The 15,826-nt window shown below is 42.9% G+C and overlaps 1 protein-coding gene across 1 annotated transcript; it reads left to right on the top strand.

The window, feature by feature from the left end:
- Positions 1-1,874: 1,874 nt before the first annotated feature.
- On the top strand, positions 1,875-15,327 carry nr1d4b (nuclear receptor subfamily 1, group D, member 4b). The gene is made up of 6 exons (XM_023996713.1): positions 1,875-2,665; positions 10,375-10,680; positions 10,776-11,009; positions 12,622-13,175; positions 13,285-13,681; positions 13,787-15,327. The coding sequence occupies exons 1-6, from the start codon at positions 2,650-2,652 to the stop codon at positions 13,981-13,983; spliced, it is 1,704 nt and encodes a 567-aa protein (XP_023852481.1). The 5' UTR covers positions 1,875-2,649; the 3' UTR covers positions 13,984-15,327.
- Positions 15,328-15,826: the final 499 nt, after the last annotated feature.

Raw genomic sequence — 15,826 nt, 5'->3', positions numbered from 1 at the left:
GCTGCTTCATTACAAAAAACACGTGAGGACATGGATCTGGCTGTCGTGTCAAAGGCTACCCTTGCCAGGGTAGAGTAGGGAATAGTCCGTCCACTAGAGAGAGACAGCACCATGTATCCATTTAAAGACGATGTACAAATACTATGACCCTACAAATAAAACCCGATAATCAATCCCTCGCAACTACAGTTGGTGAAACAGTCAATATATTGTGGCCTACTTACAGTAGCCTATACACACACTGAGCTATGAAATCAGTGGCTAAGTGTGATTAAGTGTGTCATAATAACCAAGTAACTCTGGTCAAGTGTTTCATAACCAATCAACTTTGTCACACTTATTTATTCAAAATCCTACAAACTTCTTTGATGTTCCATTAAAAATAATGTTATGCCACATTTATGTTGTGCTTAATAACGTGTCAGTTACCGATTCTAAATATGAGTTGATATAAATCATTTTGGTATTACTGTAAACTGAAGTACTTTCGTGTCATTCTGTGAGTAAGTACACATTAATACTAGTCTAGAAAACCGCCTACGTCGATAATGGGTGAAAAAAATCCGGGGACTATTGCCGCGTTCAAAACAACTGGGAACTCGGTAATCTCCGCCTTCAGTGCGTTAAAAACAAACGGAAACTGGGGGAAAAACGAGCTCCGACTGGAAAACTCGATTTTAACGGTCATCCAACTCGGGAACTCGGGCCTATTTATAGAGCTCCGACTTTCCGACCTGAAGATCACTGAAGTCATGAAAAACAACTGGGAAAACAACTGGGAACTAGGAAAAATACGAGGTCAAGTTTGAACCTTTGCAATGGTTTTAGTTAAGGTAGTTGATGCAAACGAGACACTTGCGAAATGCATACATTAAAAATGACCTCGGCGATCTCCGTCTTGCTAGGTACGATTTTGTATTTTATTAAAGCGGATAAAGTAGTAATATGGGCAGTATAGTAGTTCCTGTGTTGCCTAGGATCAGGTTTTCGAGACTACAGTAATACCCAGAGGGCCCAGTTTCATGTATGTTTATATGACCAACAATGAGCAATGTCTGAAACATGATAATGACGAATGACTCTAGGCTATAAACTTTTCTTGAATCAGAAGCAACGTGGTATAAAGCTTGTGCCATATGACGCATATATAATTCACATACTGCCCCTGCAAACCATAACGTTTGGCCAGCAGGAGTGAGCCGCGGCACAGTGAACTCCACCACGGAGTGGCGCTGCTTCATTACGGATAACACGTGAGGACATTCTCTGGCTATAGGCTATTATAGGCCTACAATGGTTTAAAAGTGATGACGTCTAGCAGCCTATCAGCATTGACCAAATCTAACCAGCTGCCACAGAGAAAACATAACACAAACAACCCCTATTTGACCAGTTGTATAATAATATGTTATAACCTAGTTGTATACATCTGCGTCACTCATCATGACTTATTTATTCAAAACCCGCTATGTGATAAGAAAACTTGAAGCGCATGTACTGAGATGAGTCCCTCAATGACCTAAATTCAGATCCATGTTTATGCGCAAAAAACGTGGGCACCCGGGATGCCTACGATGTGCCTTTACAGAAAACTTTGCTATTTGGTGTGTTTTTTCATAACTGATGTTGACCCACATTCTCATCATGCCAATTTCCGATGCTGAGATTCTAGCAAAAACAGCTTCTGAAGGCAGAACGTGGTGGAGAGGAGGAAGGGTGGAGGGAACGTTAGTCACGGTGAGCTCCGCCTACTTCAATGTGCTAGCCCCCTCCCTCCTCCCTTCTTATCACAAGGCCTCTGACATTTGCATAGAATGTGTGTCAGTAGGACATCGTGTTCGGTGGCTCACATGCCGCGCGCACATGCAGCGGAGCTTTACCAGCATTCCAATGTCGAGTGAGTCCAACTGTCTCGCCTCCACTCTAGCTCTCCACCAATGAAAACGTGAGAACGAATAAAGAAAGGTGGAGTAAAAGAGGTGGATGAGATATTCTAATAGAGTGTGACATAGGCATACAGAGAGAAAGAGAGAAAAAGAGAGAGAGTGTAATCCCTAGCATACAAAACCTACGACAGAGATTGAAAGGAACAAAAAAAACGGGGGCCAAAAGAAAACTGGTCACATTTCTCAGACACCTGAAAACGTGCTGGTTAGTGTGGGCGAAGTGGATTGCCTATTAATGGGTGTGCTTAAACTACTCCCACACGTCTGTCTTTGGAGATGTTGATGGTAACTACACTGGCACTAGAGCTGAATGCTTGGAATTTATTTTCAAAGAACGTTTAGTTCAGCCTACTGTACATCACACGACCTACGGACACCAAGCGAATCAGGCTACGGGCAACAAAGGCACTGAACCTGTTCGCAATTACGCACATTGGAGACGATTTGTAACTATTTCGCCAAACCGAAACCTGTTTAGGTTTTGCTCAACTTTAAATCAGTTTTGATATCTTTCACACTTGACGGGTTTGAAGGACCTGCGCACAGTCTCATTGCTTTTGTCATTGGGATTGGCTACCCACTCTGCTTTCTTAGCGGTTCAGGACTGTATGACCTATATCAACGAAACTCCTCATTGACGCAGAGAAAAACCAACATTAAATCATTTTAATACCGTTTATAAATCAACCAAACACCGGAAAACATGGAAAACAGCCCTGGTGAGTTTCATTACGTTATTACCAATCTATGCTATTGTCAGTTGTAGGCTAAGGTATCAATATATTTGCCTATACTGTACTTGTAAATTAACACTACTGAGTAAATGTAATGTGTACTATGTGGGCATTTTCCTTCACTGTGTTTGGTACATAGGCTATACCCTGCGTGCGTAATGGTAATACGCAGGGCAGTTCCTGTGATTGTCTTTTTAAAATGTTATTATTTGAGAATGAATGAGTTGATTGTTCATGTCATCATGTATTGCCAGCGGCTACACTGCATATCCATATAAATGGATACATGAATGAAATGTAATTTATGAAGCTTGATCCATAAACCTGAAGGTTGCCAAGCCTTCATTTAGTTGTAGAGGTTCTCAAACCTCTCTTCGGGGACACCCAGCCCTTCCATGTATTTGATCTATTCCAGAGCTAGCACACTTGATTCAAGAAATGATTTATATATACACTAGATGACTAATAGGGGGCGCTGTGTTGAAGCCATCTCGCCTCCATCTTGGCACACCTACACCGTTGTAAAAAGTATTTGGGAAGCTATAGAAATGTATTATGTATTATTTGTAAACATTCGTTTTTGTCACATGTATTATATTACAGACACTGTAATGCATACTTTTAAATTATATTATGTGAGCTAAACATGAAATAAAAAATAATATACAAATATTTTCCTTAAAGGTTAGAGTTTGGCTGGGGTAGGTGTCATTGTAAATAATAATTTGTTCTTAACTGACTTGCCTAGTTAAATAAAATACATTTAAAAAATAAGTATATCTTTTTAGAGATTACTAACCAATCATAAATACATGTAATTTTGTCCTTGAAGCATTTAATTGAAATACTGTACAATTCCATTCATTCCTATGGAGGACTGCTCTTATTGGGGAGTGTCAATATTAGTTATCCAGGGTTTATGTACAACATTGGAGTCATCTTGTCAACTAATCATCAAGCCTTTTGCTGCATTTACAACCAAGTGGGAAGGTAATATTTACCACATACAACTGGGACAAATCCACTTCAACGACCCTCCAATGCATTAATCTAATCAGGTTGCAGCAGTCTGTTTTTTTCACCCATGGTGTCGTAGCAGACTGCTGCAACCTGATTGGCTGAATGCGAAACGCAACAACCGGGACTAGCATTAGCCACTTTAGCATGGTGGAGGAAAATGTTTTTATTTCCCGCCTTCTCACCATTAAATCGAGTGAAGCACGAAATCGACGCCTTTGCATCCTGAATGGAGAATGTTTTATGTACGAACCGGCCCACGGGGGATGGCGGGTGTATAGCTGCATACATTCCCTTTGGATGATAAATGAAACGACTCAATATCGCCAACCGATGGCCTTTGGGCTACAACTCATGTGCAGCACCGGTCCGACCTTACATGCTCTGTCGTGCTATAGCTGGGCTATCCTTCTTGTGCCTAGTCAGTTTCTAATCATACAATATTATTTTAGGGATATATTGTTACTTTACATCATTTGGAACAACTTTGATTCTCTGTTGCGCAGATGCACTTTGTGCTTAAAGTTGCCTTGACTTGGAGAGTTTAGAATTGTTGGCGCAATCTAATCAAACCGGATGACGTGGGGAAAACAAAGCCATTCGAATCCTTTCATCAGCACTACTCCAGAAAGGTGTTCCCTTCTTTGACCTGAGATTGCGTGTTTACGGGTCTGTGACTCATTGACAGACTGGTCACGCTCCCTGTCTAGTGACTCCCCTCTTGTTCAGCGCTGCTGCGCAACTTTTTGCTCTCTCAACACGTGTGTCAATAACCTATCACGCCTATTCCATAGACATGTGAGCCAAAGCAATTTATTAAGGAACTGGTCATGACTTGAAGGCCAACTTTTAAGAACAAACAGCTATTTAAGCCAGATCCAAATTAAATAGAAGGGGAATAGGTCACAAAAACTGTTTTATCATTATCTTCCCTGATGGATTGCATATGCCAGCAGAGCTAGTCAAAACAATTTTACCAATACTATATAATAAGATATTTAAAAATACGAGATATGGAATACAAAAAGTATTTATGCAAATATGAATTACACTAAGTTAAATTAAATATATGTTTGGGTGACAACCATATCCTATTGGCTAATGGATCACTGGCATTAGTGGAATGATGCCCACAAGCCCACTCTCAATAATGAGTAGTGGTCAACCTTAATTTCAACAGATATGTTGACCTCCATAGAACATACATTCATAGCAGTAAATTCATCTCTGGCAGGACACAATATGGGGGTGGTTCCCTAATAAAGGAAATCCCTGTACTAGGTGACTACATTTACCACTCACTATTCTAAAGTGAATGATATTCTAATAGCATTAATTAGATATTCAATACACAAGCATTGCATTTTGAGTCAGGTGCCACTGATAATAGGAAGCAATTACCATAAACGTAATGTTATTAGCCTACACAGTTGAGGCTGGAATAACTCCATTGCCAAAGATACAGTATTTCCCCGAAGACAGCAGGTAACGGGATTGTGGCATTGGTATGGAATTACCGCGCCCCCTATTTACAGCCATGTCCTCGAGTCTAATAAGTATCTGAGCCATTACATGCATGGCAACCGTCTGATAATGGTGGACATCATGCTCTTGATTTACCCGAGTGCATGCCTAGCGCAACATCACGTGCATTAACTTCAGCATCCACGTGCCGCGCGTGATTCCCACCCCGCCCTCCCGAATTTTTTCGTCTTACTCGCGCGCTCCCGGCTTACTCACAGCCTTTCCGGGGGACTCCTGTTATGCCTTTGCAAGAGATTGGTCAGTGTCAGAACGTTTATCAGCCTATTAACTAGGTTTGTGTTTATTTCTTTACGCTGATATATTTTCTTTGGGAAAGACAACTGAATAGTATGACGTATTATACAGTATATCCAATATAGCGGATATTGTGATACATTTCTTATACATCGTATCAATAGCCAAAATGTCACGTGTTGAGGATAGCCTACATTGTAGCAATAGTCCACTCATTGATATCACAAATGACCCTGACAAATAAACCTAACTAGCGAACTCAAAACCTCGAACATTCTGTTTGAATGGTCGTCTAGTCTGTCTGTATTATATAGCTATAATATGTTTGCTTACTATGTCAAAGTATCTATAGGCTTCTACTCCAAGATAATTGTTGTATTGCCCTACTTCTTGTGCCAATAATTGCACAGACTATTCTGTTTATATGAGTAACTGGAAAATATATTATTATTACTCTACTGGTATTCAATGTATTTTTGTTTTTAACCAATTTTCCCCTTCAGAATATCAGTCTTATTCACTGTAATTTATTTATAGAGTCACTCTTTCAGTAAACCACCAAACACTTACAAATGAAGGCCAATGAGATTATAGATTACACAAGGAGACAGTGTCTGGAGGGAACAAGGGAAGGATGGAGTGAGTAAGGGTGTTACGGGTCACCGAGAGAGGGAGGGCATTGGTGTGACTCACGTTGTCGGACACTTCCCTCCAACCCTGCCCACTATCAGATTAGCTCACACATGAGTCTCCTCACCTGATTTAAGCCCTGGCCGTTTAGCTGACTTCCCTCTAAGCACTGGAGATAAAGCTGACCTCAACCTCAGTGACAGAGTATGGAGGTTCTACAACAGCAGTGGCTATGGTACRATTATATATGTGACTTTAGGACAGGGGGGAAGGTGAGAAGCCTGGTTATCAGATGGGAAGGGATGTGGGCTTTACCTTGAATAAACTCAACTCATAGTCATTAGATTGTCATGTTATAAAGGACATAATTACAATATGGTTTATGAGCTATTTGGTCTTTATACAATTAGGGTTAGAGGTAAATAAAATAAATTTCATATTTGGTTTGAAAGATATGTATTTCTGTCCAAGCTGAGTGTTTTCCCACCTGACTCTTACCTCATGGCCAAGTGGTCCACGTGCCACCCCATTTCACGAGAGGGTAAGGAAGTTAGTAAAGGGCGTTTCCTTATAGATATGCTATACATATGGTATACAAACATGCCACCTGGCTGATTCCCATCTAAGGGTGGATGGGACTCCCATGAAAGAGGAAGGAAGGAGGGGTTAGTTACTGTCTATTTGTTTAAGCTAGCTCTGTGTCATACAGCCTTACCCCACATATCACATGTCGTCACCTGTGTCATAGTGTAGTGCTCCAGGCCACACTCAGGTTCCTGGTAAATTACTCTTTCTCTGCCATAGAGAAGGCCAGGGGTCAGGTTACCCTCACAGTACTGCCACCTGACACTGGAAACCTAACCAACAACTCAGGACTATGTGAGAATCACTGGAAACAACTTAGGTGGGTGTGGAGCCTAAACTTCACATGGGGCTGTATGTATGTGGGGATGTGAGAGGATAAAGAGGAGTGCAATAGGGCAGTGTGTGTGTGTTGGGGGGGGATTTAAAGTCAGACTGTCAGGTAGCGTAGAGGAAGCCACATGCAAACAGTGAAGCCCCAGCAGAGTTAATCTCCGTCAGTCAGTGTTGACACGTGCTGGCAGAGGAATTACAATCAGGCACACTCAATTTAAGCTAAACAGACATTCCCAGCCAGCAGCACGTGTCTCCTCCAGCAGAGAGAGAAAGACGGGAAGCAGGAGGCAGATCTACATGATGTTTCATAGATAATTCAAGGTCCCCGGGAAAAAGGATGTAAAGGATGCAAATATGAAAAAAACTGACAGTCAAGATATTGGAGTCATATGCTATTGAATTTGCAAATTTGTCTGACCTGTATTGAAAACATAAAAGTCTGATTGAAATGATATGCAATCAGGTGTGTAATCAGTCAGATAATTACAGTTGAAGTCAGAAGTTTACATACACCTTAGCCAAATACATTTAAACTCAGTTTTTCACAATTCCTTGACATTTAATCTTAGTAAAAATTTCCTGTTTTAAGTCTGTTCGGATCATCACTTTATTTTAAGAATGTGAAATGTCAGAATAATGGTAGAGAGAATGATTTATTTCAGCTTTTATTTCTTTCGTCACATTCCCAGTGGGTCAGAAGTTTACATACACTCAATTAGTATTTGATAGCATTGCCTTTAAATTGTTTAACTTGTTTCGGGTAGCCTTCCACAAGCTTCCCACAATAAGTTGGGTGAATTTTGGCCCATTCCTCCTGACAGATCTGGTGTAACTGAATCAGGTTTGTAGGCCTCCTTGCTTGCACACGCTTTTTCAGTTCTGACAACAAATGTGCTATAGGATTGAGGTCAGGGCTTTGTGATGGCCACTCCAATACCATGACTTTGTTGTCCTTAAGCCATTTTGCCACAACTTTGGAAGTATGCTTGGGGTCATTGTCCATTGAGATTACCCATTTGCAACCAAGCTTTAACTTCCTGACTGATGTCTTGAGATGTTGCTTCAATATATCCACATAATTTCCCTTCCTCATGATATCATCTATTTTGTGAAGTGCACCAGTCCCTCCTACAGCAAAGCACCCCCACAACATGATGCTGCCACCCACGTGCTTCACGGTTGGGAAGGTGTTCTTTGGCTTGCAAGCATCCACCTTTTTCCTCCAAACATAACGATGGGCATTATGGCCAAACAGTACTATTTTTTGTTTCATCAGACCAGAGGACATTTCTCCCAAAAGTTTTATCTTTGTCCCCATGTGCAGATGCAAACCGTAGTCTGGCTTTTTTTATGGCGGATTTGGAGCAGTGGCTTCTTCCTTGCTGAGCGGCCTTTCAGGTTATGTTGATATAGGACTCGTTTTACTGTGGATATAGATACTTTTGAACCTGTTTCCTTCAGCATCTTCACAAGGTCCTTTGCTGTTGTTCTGGGATTGATTTGCACTTTTCGCACCAAAGTACGTTCATCTCTAGGTGACAGAATGCGTCTCCTTCCTGAGCGGTATGACGGCTGCGTGGTCCCATGGTGTTTATACTTGCGTACTATTGTTTGTACAGATGAACGTGGTACCTTCGTGCATTTGGAAATTGCTCCCAAGGATGAACCAGACTTGTGGAGGTCTAGAATTTTTTTCTGAGGTCTTGGCTGATTTCTATTGATTTTCCCATGATGTCAAGCAAAGAAGCACTGAGTTTGAAGGTAGGCCTTGAAATACATCCACAGGTACACCTCCAATTGACTCAAATTATGTCAATTAGCCTATCATAAGCTTCTAAAGCCATCACATAATGTTCTGGAATTTTCCAAGCTGTTTGAAGGCACAGTTAACTTAGTGTATGTAAACTTCTGACCCACTGGATTTGTGATGCAGTGAATTATAAGTGAAATAATCTGTATGTAAACAATTGTTGGAAAAATTACTTGTGTCATGCACAAAGTAGATGTCCTAACCGACTTTCCCAAAACTATAGGTTGTTAACAAGAAATTTGTGGAGTGGTTGAAAAACGAGTTTTTATGACTCCAACCTAAGTGTATGTAAACTTCCGACTTCAACTGTAACTGCATGAATTGTAACTCACATAATAAGGTTCAAAGGAACTGATGTAACACCTATGGGCTTGCAGTTGGACATAGCCTATGTGTAAGAATGCTTTAATTTGCTTGTTCTGTCACTGAAAAAATCATTCAATCTATGTGGGCACGGGTTTGTGATACATATAACTTCTCTTGACTGAGTAAAACACCAATAAAACAGCTTTGTATGTCGCCCCCTCTGGGTTTCCGGAGACTCAGTGGAATGCATGGCAGTATACACACAGTAGCCTGCTCTGCCTTCCCTCTGTACGTACAGTACTAAAGCCCTCTCTCTTTCAAACGTGAGCTCCCAGCTGCCTGTTATTGTACTGCGGCTGTTGTCTACACGGGACTGCGGAAAGCGCCTTGTGAGCCCTAACGGGAACTGTGTCAGGAGTCCATGTGAGTCGGCGGTCAGGTGGCTGGCGGTTTGAGCAAGCTCCGGGCGTGCCGCCAGGGGGAAAAGCAAGGCTTGTTTTTAGAGCGAGGAGGCAGCTGGCTCCAGGATGGCTGGCTCAGTGTACACGTGAGGGGCTGTCGCTCTTCTCGTACACAGAGCACGATCTTTACAGTGAGGGAGGGAGGGAGGGTTTACATCCCCAACTTGCTTTCGAACATTGAAGAATTTGAGTAAGAACTTTGAGTAACTTATATAGCCAAGAAATATTTGTATCAAAACCTGGCCATTGTTGGAATTGTTTTATTATTTTGTTTTTGTATAAATTCAAGGTACCACATCATCTAACACTGAATTAGTCCAAGCTAGAATGAAAATGCTTGTTTTGAAGTCTTATATGCACATTTTGGAAAAAGACTTGACAAATATCAAGTCAGTCCCCAGTTAGATTTGACCTCATTCTCCAGGCACATTCTGACCTTCTTTGACCTTTTATCGGCTTCTTTGAGACTGGTTATGGTTTAAATGTCGACTACACAGGCAGGAGGTGTGTTCATGTTTGGTAACCCAGCCAAGTAAAGACAGGCACCTAATCAAAGTAGCCTATTGCTCAACACTTATCTGTTAGTTGACCTACCTACATTGTGTGCCTGTCTGTGTGCGTGTGGAACTATTTCAACACAAATATAGATATTGATCTATGCATGTTTGCACAGATAGTTTGCTGGCAGCATAGCCTTCTGTCTGCTTCCTTGTGACACGGTGACAGCAGTGACACTAACTTCTCTCTCTCTTCTCATCCTCTTTGCCCTCCAGGTGGTGTGATACTGTATGCTGGCTCATCTGGTAGTGCCAGCCCCAGCCCTGGCAGCCCCTCCAGCGGGTACCAGACCCAGTCCCCCCGGTCCTCCCACTCCCAATCCTCATCTCCTGAGCCTGTCTCCTTCCCCGAGATCGGCCCTCTGAAGAGAGAAAGAGGGGAGAACAGGGGAGGACCTTCACCCAAACTAGTCTTCCAGTTCCCTGAAGCCAATGCCTCTACAACCACTACATCCTCTGGCAATACCTACGCCCACCCTATGGTGGCCAAGAGGCCCTGCGGCTTCACTGGCACCTTCACCAGTAAGTACCACTTCCACTGGCTTTTACATTTTTTCTTATTATATTTGTTTATTGTAATGTCTAACCAATCATTCCTCTCTTTGTGTACCTCACAGAGACAGGAGGCATGGTGCTCCTGTGTAAGGTGTGTGGGGACATCGCGTCTGGCTTCCATTACGGCGTTCACGCCTGTGAAGGCTGCAAGGGTTTCTTCCGCCGCAGCATCCAGCAGAACATCCACTACAAGATGTGTGTGAAGAATGAGAGCTGCCTGATCATGCGCATGAACCGCAACCGGTGCCAGCACTGCCGTTTCAAGAAGTGTCTCTCCGTAGGCATGTCCAGAGATGGTAAGAGAACATTCCATCTATATCTGGCATCATTCTCGTTCTTCAGTCACACCACCTTGATGCCCCATCCGTTCTCTCTCTCCTTCATCTCTCCTTCTGTTCTTTCTTCTACTCCTTCTCCATCTCTGACTGATGACAGAAGCAGCTGAGGAGTCCCAGTAGTATTCAGTCCTGGGAAAAATAGTTGCAAATACAGTTTATTTTTGTCAATTAGGTCACAGGCCACTTCATTATACCATCTGTGTCAGATTGAAAGTGTTTGCACATCTAAAGTCTATAACATACAGGCATGTAGCCTAGTGGTTAGAGCGTTGGACTAGTAACTGAAAGGTTGCAAGATCGAATCCCTGAGCTGACAAGGTAAAAATCTGTCATTCTGCCCCTGAACAAGGCAGTTAACCCACTGTTCCTAGGCTGTCATTGAAAATAAGAATTTGTTCTGAACTGACTTGCCTAGTTAAATAAAGGTAAAATAAAAACAATTACAAATAAATGTAATAGGCCATGTTCTAATACTGGTAAACTATTCAAATATTATTGGATGTTGGTACAGTTAGAGGCTCAGCTCCATCCCTCTCCTGTATGGCATCATTTCCCTACAGGCCACCGTACCCTCCTGAGATCTCTCTAAACTAGGTGATAATAAATCATCTACTTTTCTGGAGCAAACATTTTGAGGTGACCTATAAAAGGAAAACGTTAGTGAGGAGGAAAATTACCCACCATTGCACCATTGCGCCAATTACTGAAAAGGCTCTATTATCACAGCATAGGTGTTGCTTTTTTTGATACCTTTGATATTTGAAGATTTAATGTATGAATACAAGGCATTCATTTAAAACTACATTTTTGATGTCACTCATCTAACCCATTTTCCCTTTCCAGCTTTTTACCCTTCACTCTCATTCTCATTCCCTTGATCCCTAACTCTCATTCAATCATCCTCTTATTTCCTTCACCCCTTTACTCATACCATATTACCTCCTCACCCTCTTACTCCTTCACCCTCTCAGTCCTTTACCTCCTACTCTCCTCTACGTTGACATCTCCTCTCCTCCCTCACTCTGTCACTCGGTCAATGACAATGTTTACTCCAGCTGATCCAGTAACCTATTTTCATAGAGAAAAAAACGAGTGCTTAACAGAAACACAGAGAGGGGCGAGGTAGAAAGAGGAAGAGAGTGATCAGGATAGAGGGAGCAGGAGGGAAAGAGATTGGGGGAAGGGGTGTAGCATAGAGTAGCAGACTATAAATAGCTTTGGCAGAGGAGGTGCGCTATAGAGAGGGGGATGGGACGTTTGGAGAGATAAAGAGGGGGATGAAGGAGTCAAATGAGGAGAGGAAAGGGGGTGGTATACTATGTCATTTGATGGTTGATTGAAACAGACTGGTTATATAGAGAGGAGAGAAATCTCCCCCAGCTCTCTGTACCCTGTAGGATTAGTCAGTAATCATGCCATACAGTGATTGCACTCCCAATCAGTGTCAGGGAGTAAAAGATTGAATTAGATAGATATGTATCAGGCCACTGCTATACTAGCTCTAGTAACTGCCATCGGCATTATCAATTCATTAGCTAACTTATTTTCCCCTTGTCCTCCTTCTCCTCAGCTGTGCGTTTTGGGCGTATCCCCAAGCGTGAGAAGCAGAGGCTATTGGACGAGATGCAGAGCTACATGAACAGCCTCAATGAATCAGCATCCATGGAGATTGACTCCTCACCTTCTTCCTCTGAGGCCCCAGCCAGTCCAGAATCTGGAGATTCCATTTCCTCTGCCTACCACAACATCTTCGCCCAAGAGGATGTGAAGCCAGTAATCAAGATGGCCATCAACATCAACAACAACAATGTCCGCAACAATCCAGCACATGAGTCTGGCTACTCTCACCCGGCACACCAAACCCACTCCCATTCCAACCCCTCTCAGGGGTACCAGTCACACCCCACACAAAGCTACCAGACCCACTCTCACTGCCCACGCAACAACAATGTTGACAACGCACAGTATACCTACCAACCATCATCCAATCAGAGTCAATGCCCAATGTCCAATGGAAGCCAGTCCGCTCAGACCTTCCAAGCCAATCAAAACAGCTTTCCAGCCGGCAAGTCTCAAAACCAGACTACCTGCCCCTGGAAGTTGAGTGGAGGTGCCAAAGTTCTGGTGAGTCTCATTAAAATACGGTGTATTTCCTTAGTATTACTATATATACAATACGCACATGATTGTAGGAGTGTCATAGAGCCATTCTAACCCTCTCCCTCTCTCTCAGGCGTGTCCCCTGAACGCATGTCCCGTGGCCCCCCGTGATCGTTCCAGCCAGCAGATATGGGAGGCCTTCTCCCAGTGCTTCACCCCGGCCGTCAAGGAGGTGGTGGAGTTTGCTAAGAGCATCCCAGGGTTCCAGAGTCTCAGCCAGCATGACCAGGTCATGCTGCTTAAGGCCGGCACCTTCCAGGTGCTGATGGTCAGGTTCTGCTCGCTGTTCGACCCCAAGGAGAAGACGGTGACCTTCCTGAACGGCCAAACATACCCCCTGATGTCCCTGCGGGCGCTGGGCATGGGCACTCTGCTGGATGCCATGTTTGAGTTCAGTGAGAAGCTGGGAGCTCTAGGCCTAGAGCCCGATGAGATGGCCCTCTTCATGGCTGTGGTGCTAGTGTCTGCTGGTAAGAGACTCATAAGAGACACACTCTAAATCTCTTAAAAAAGCACATATGTTTTGTTTTGCTTTTTTCGCGAGCCATCTAACCCTCTCTCCTCTCGTCTCGCAGACCGTTCAGGTATGGCTGACGTTGTTGCAGTGGAGCAGCTTCAGGAGAGTCTGATCAAAGCCCTGCGCTCGCTCATCACCCGCCGTCGCCCTGACGACAGCACCCTCTTCCCCAAGCTGCTGCTGCGCCTGCCCGACCTGCGCACCCTCAACAACCTGCACTCCGACAAACTGCTGGCCTTCAGCATCGACCTCTAAGGGCCTGGAGGAACCACAGTCCACAGAGACACCCACTGACTATCGGACCCCCGAAAGGGGCAGTCCTCTTGGGAAACACCCTCATGATCCCTTCACTCCAGCCATAAGCCACCAGCCAGTCACCATCAGGCTCTCTTCAATGAGCTGTGTGTGCTGAAGCTGGGACTGGGGCAGAAGCATGGTTGGACAAGGTGAATGAGTGGACTGAGAGGCATCTCAAAGCAAGATGGAGGAAAAGAGGAGGGTGGAGACTCTTGAACTATGACCTCATGAACAATACTCAGAGCTGGTAAAATCTCTAAAAGACTCATAGACTTATAGTCTGCTGAACAAGTCGGTGTGCTGTGAGTTAAATGGCAAAGCACCATCTTAGACCAACTCAACTCCCAAAGTTGAGGGACGAGGGTCTAAAAATCCTCCATTACCCATAACTCCCGGTGACAGTGATTGAAGACCAAAATTCTGTTCCATTCCTCCTCTCTGATTCCACGCTTCACTATGTCCTTCTGTCCGCAACAGACAGACAGGGGCAAACCAGCAAGAAGGAAGGACACCCTCTTCACATGAGAAAGGGAAATACACACAAACTATATATTTTCTTCCTACACATTCACCCTACACAGGCTGTTCAATGAATAACAAAGGACTTTCCATACATCAACACACATCTGAAATCAACCCATATGATAGAGCAATAGCAATGTATAAAACACACTATTAGATCCCTAACTGACTGTGTTATACACTGTTATAATGACCTAAGCTATTTTCAAAATCACTTCATCAGTCTTTTTGGAAATCAAATATTTGGGATTTGATGAGAAAATGTATTATTTACATTTGTAAGAATTGAGATTAGGATGGATTGTATTTGTATGCTGTAATCAGGGAGACACTATTTGGACATTTTAGACCATATTTGTCGGGTTATGTTTTAAGGTATTCTATTGTTGTACATATTGGATATAATATTTGTGACTGGTTCCTACTCCATTTGTTTGAGTTGATTGCTGTATGATGTTAGCACCATTGAAGACAAAGCAAGGGTGCTATGTTCAAGAGGTGCCCGATTGTTTGGGTGATGCAAGGTGTGCATCTACTGTATGTGTTCATTGGTCTTCCCTGGAGCATTACAAACCCCAACCCTCATTCTTACCGCAACAAGAGAGCAACCGATGGAACCATGTGCACAAACCATGTCAAAAAGTGTTTGATTTGAACCTATATTATTGAAATATAACTATTGTTAATTGATCCATGCATCACCTTGTGTATATTTTGTAAATGTTTCATGTTTAAACTTCTTCCATAGAGAACCAATATTAAATGACATTATATACCGTACTTTATCTGTATGACTCTTCTTAACTCTGACTTTTTTTGTGTCATCGACTTACATAAAAGCCACTATTACCATTAGCTCTACCAAACATATCATATAAGCACACAACCTACAGATAAACACACTCATCCTCACAGAGCAGATATAACAATGAACCATGCAGCGACAGAATGCTTAGGATGCGAACCGTGTACAAATATATTTGATAGAATATAATGTGGGTAAATGTGTCGAGTGTTTCTGAAATTGACTGAGTAGATGAAGTAAGTTATATGACCCAGCCCAGCGCTACTTGCCGCAGAGCTAGATACATACAGATAAAAGTTAATACAACGGGACGTGCCCACAGTGTAACTGAAATCTGTGCTTTTCTGGAGATTAAGAAAAGAGAACAGCGATTATGATTAATGAAGAGAGAGAGAATCTGTGTGTGTGTGCGTGTGCAATGCATGTGTGTGTGTGTCCTGATATTAAAAAGATGATGATCAGAGAAAGATACAG

This window comes from Salvelinus sp. IW2-2015, linkage group LG11, assembly GCF_002910315.2.
Source record: "Salvelinus sp. IW2-2015 linkage group LG11, ASM291031v2, whole genome shotgun sequence".
Lineage (NCBI taxonomy): Eukaryota > Metazoa > Chordata > Actinopteri > Salmoniformes > Salmonidae > Salvelinus > Salvelinus sp. IW2-2015.
This window is presented reverse-complemented; position numbering and strand designations above follow the sequence as displayed.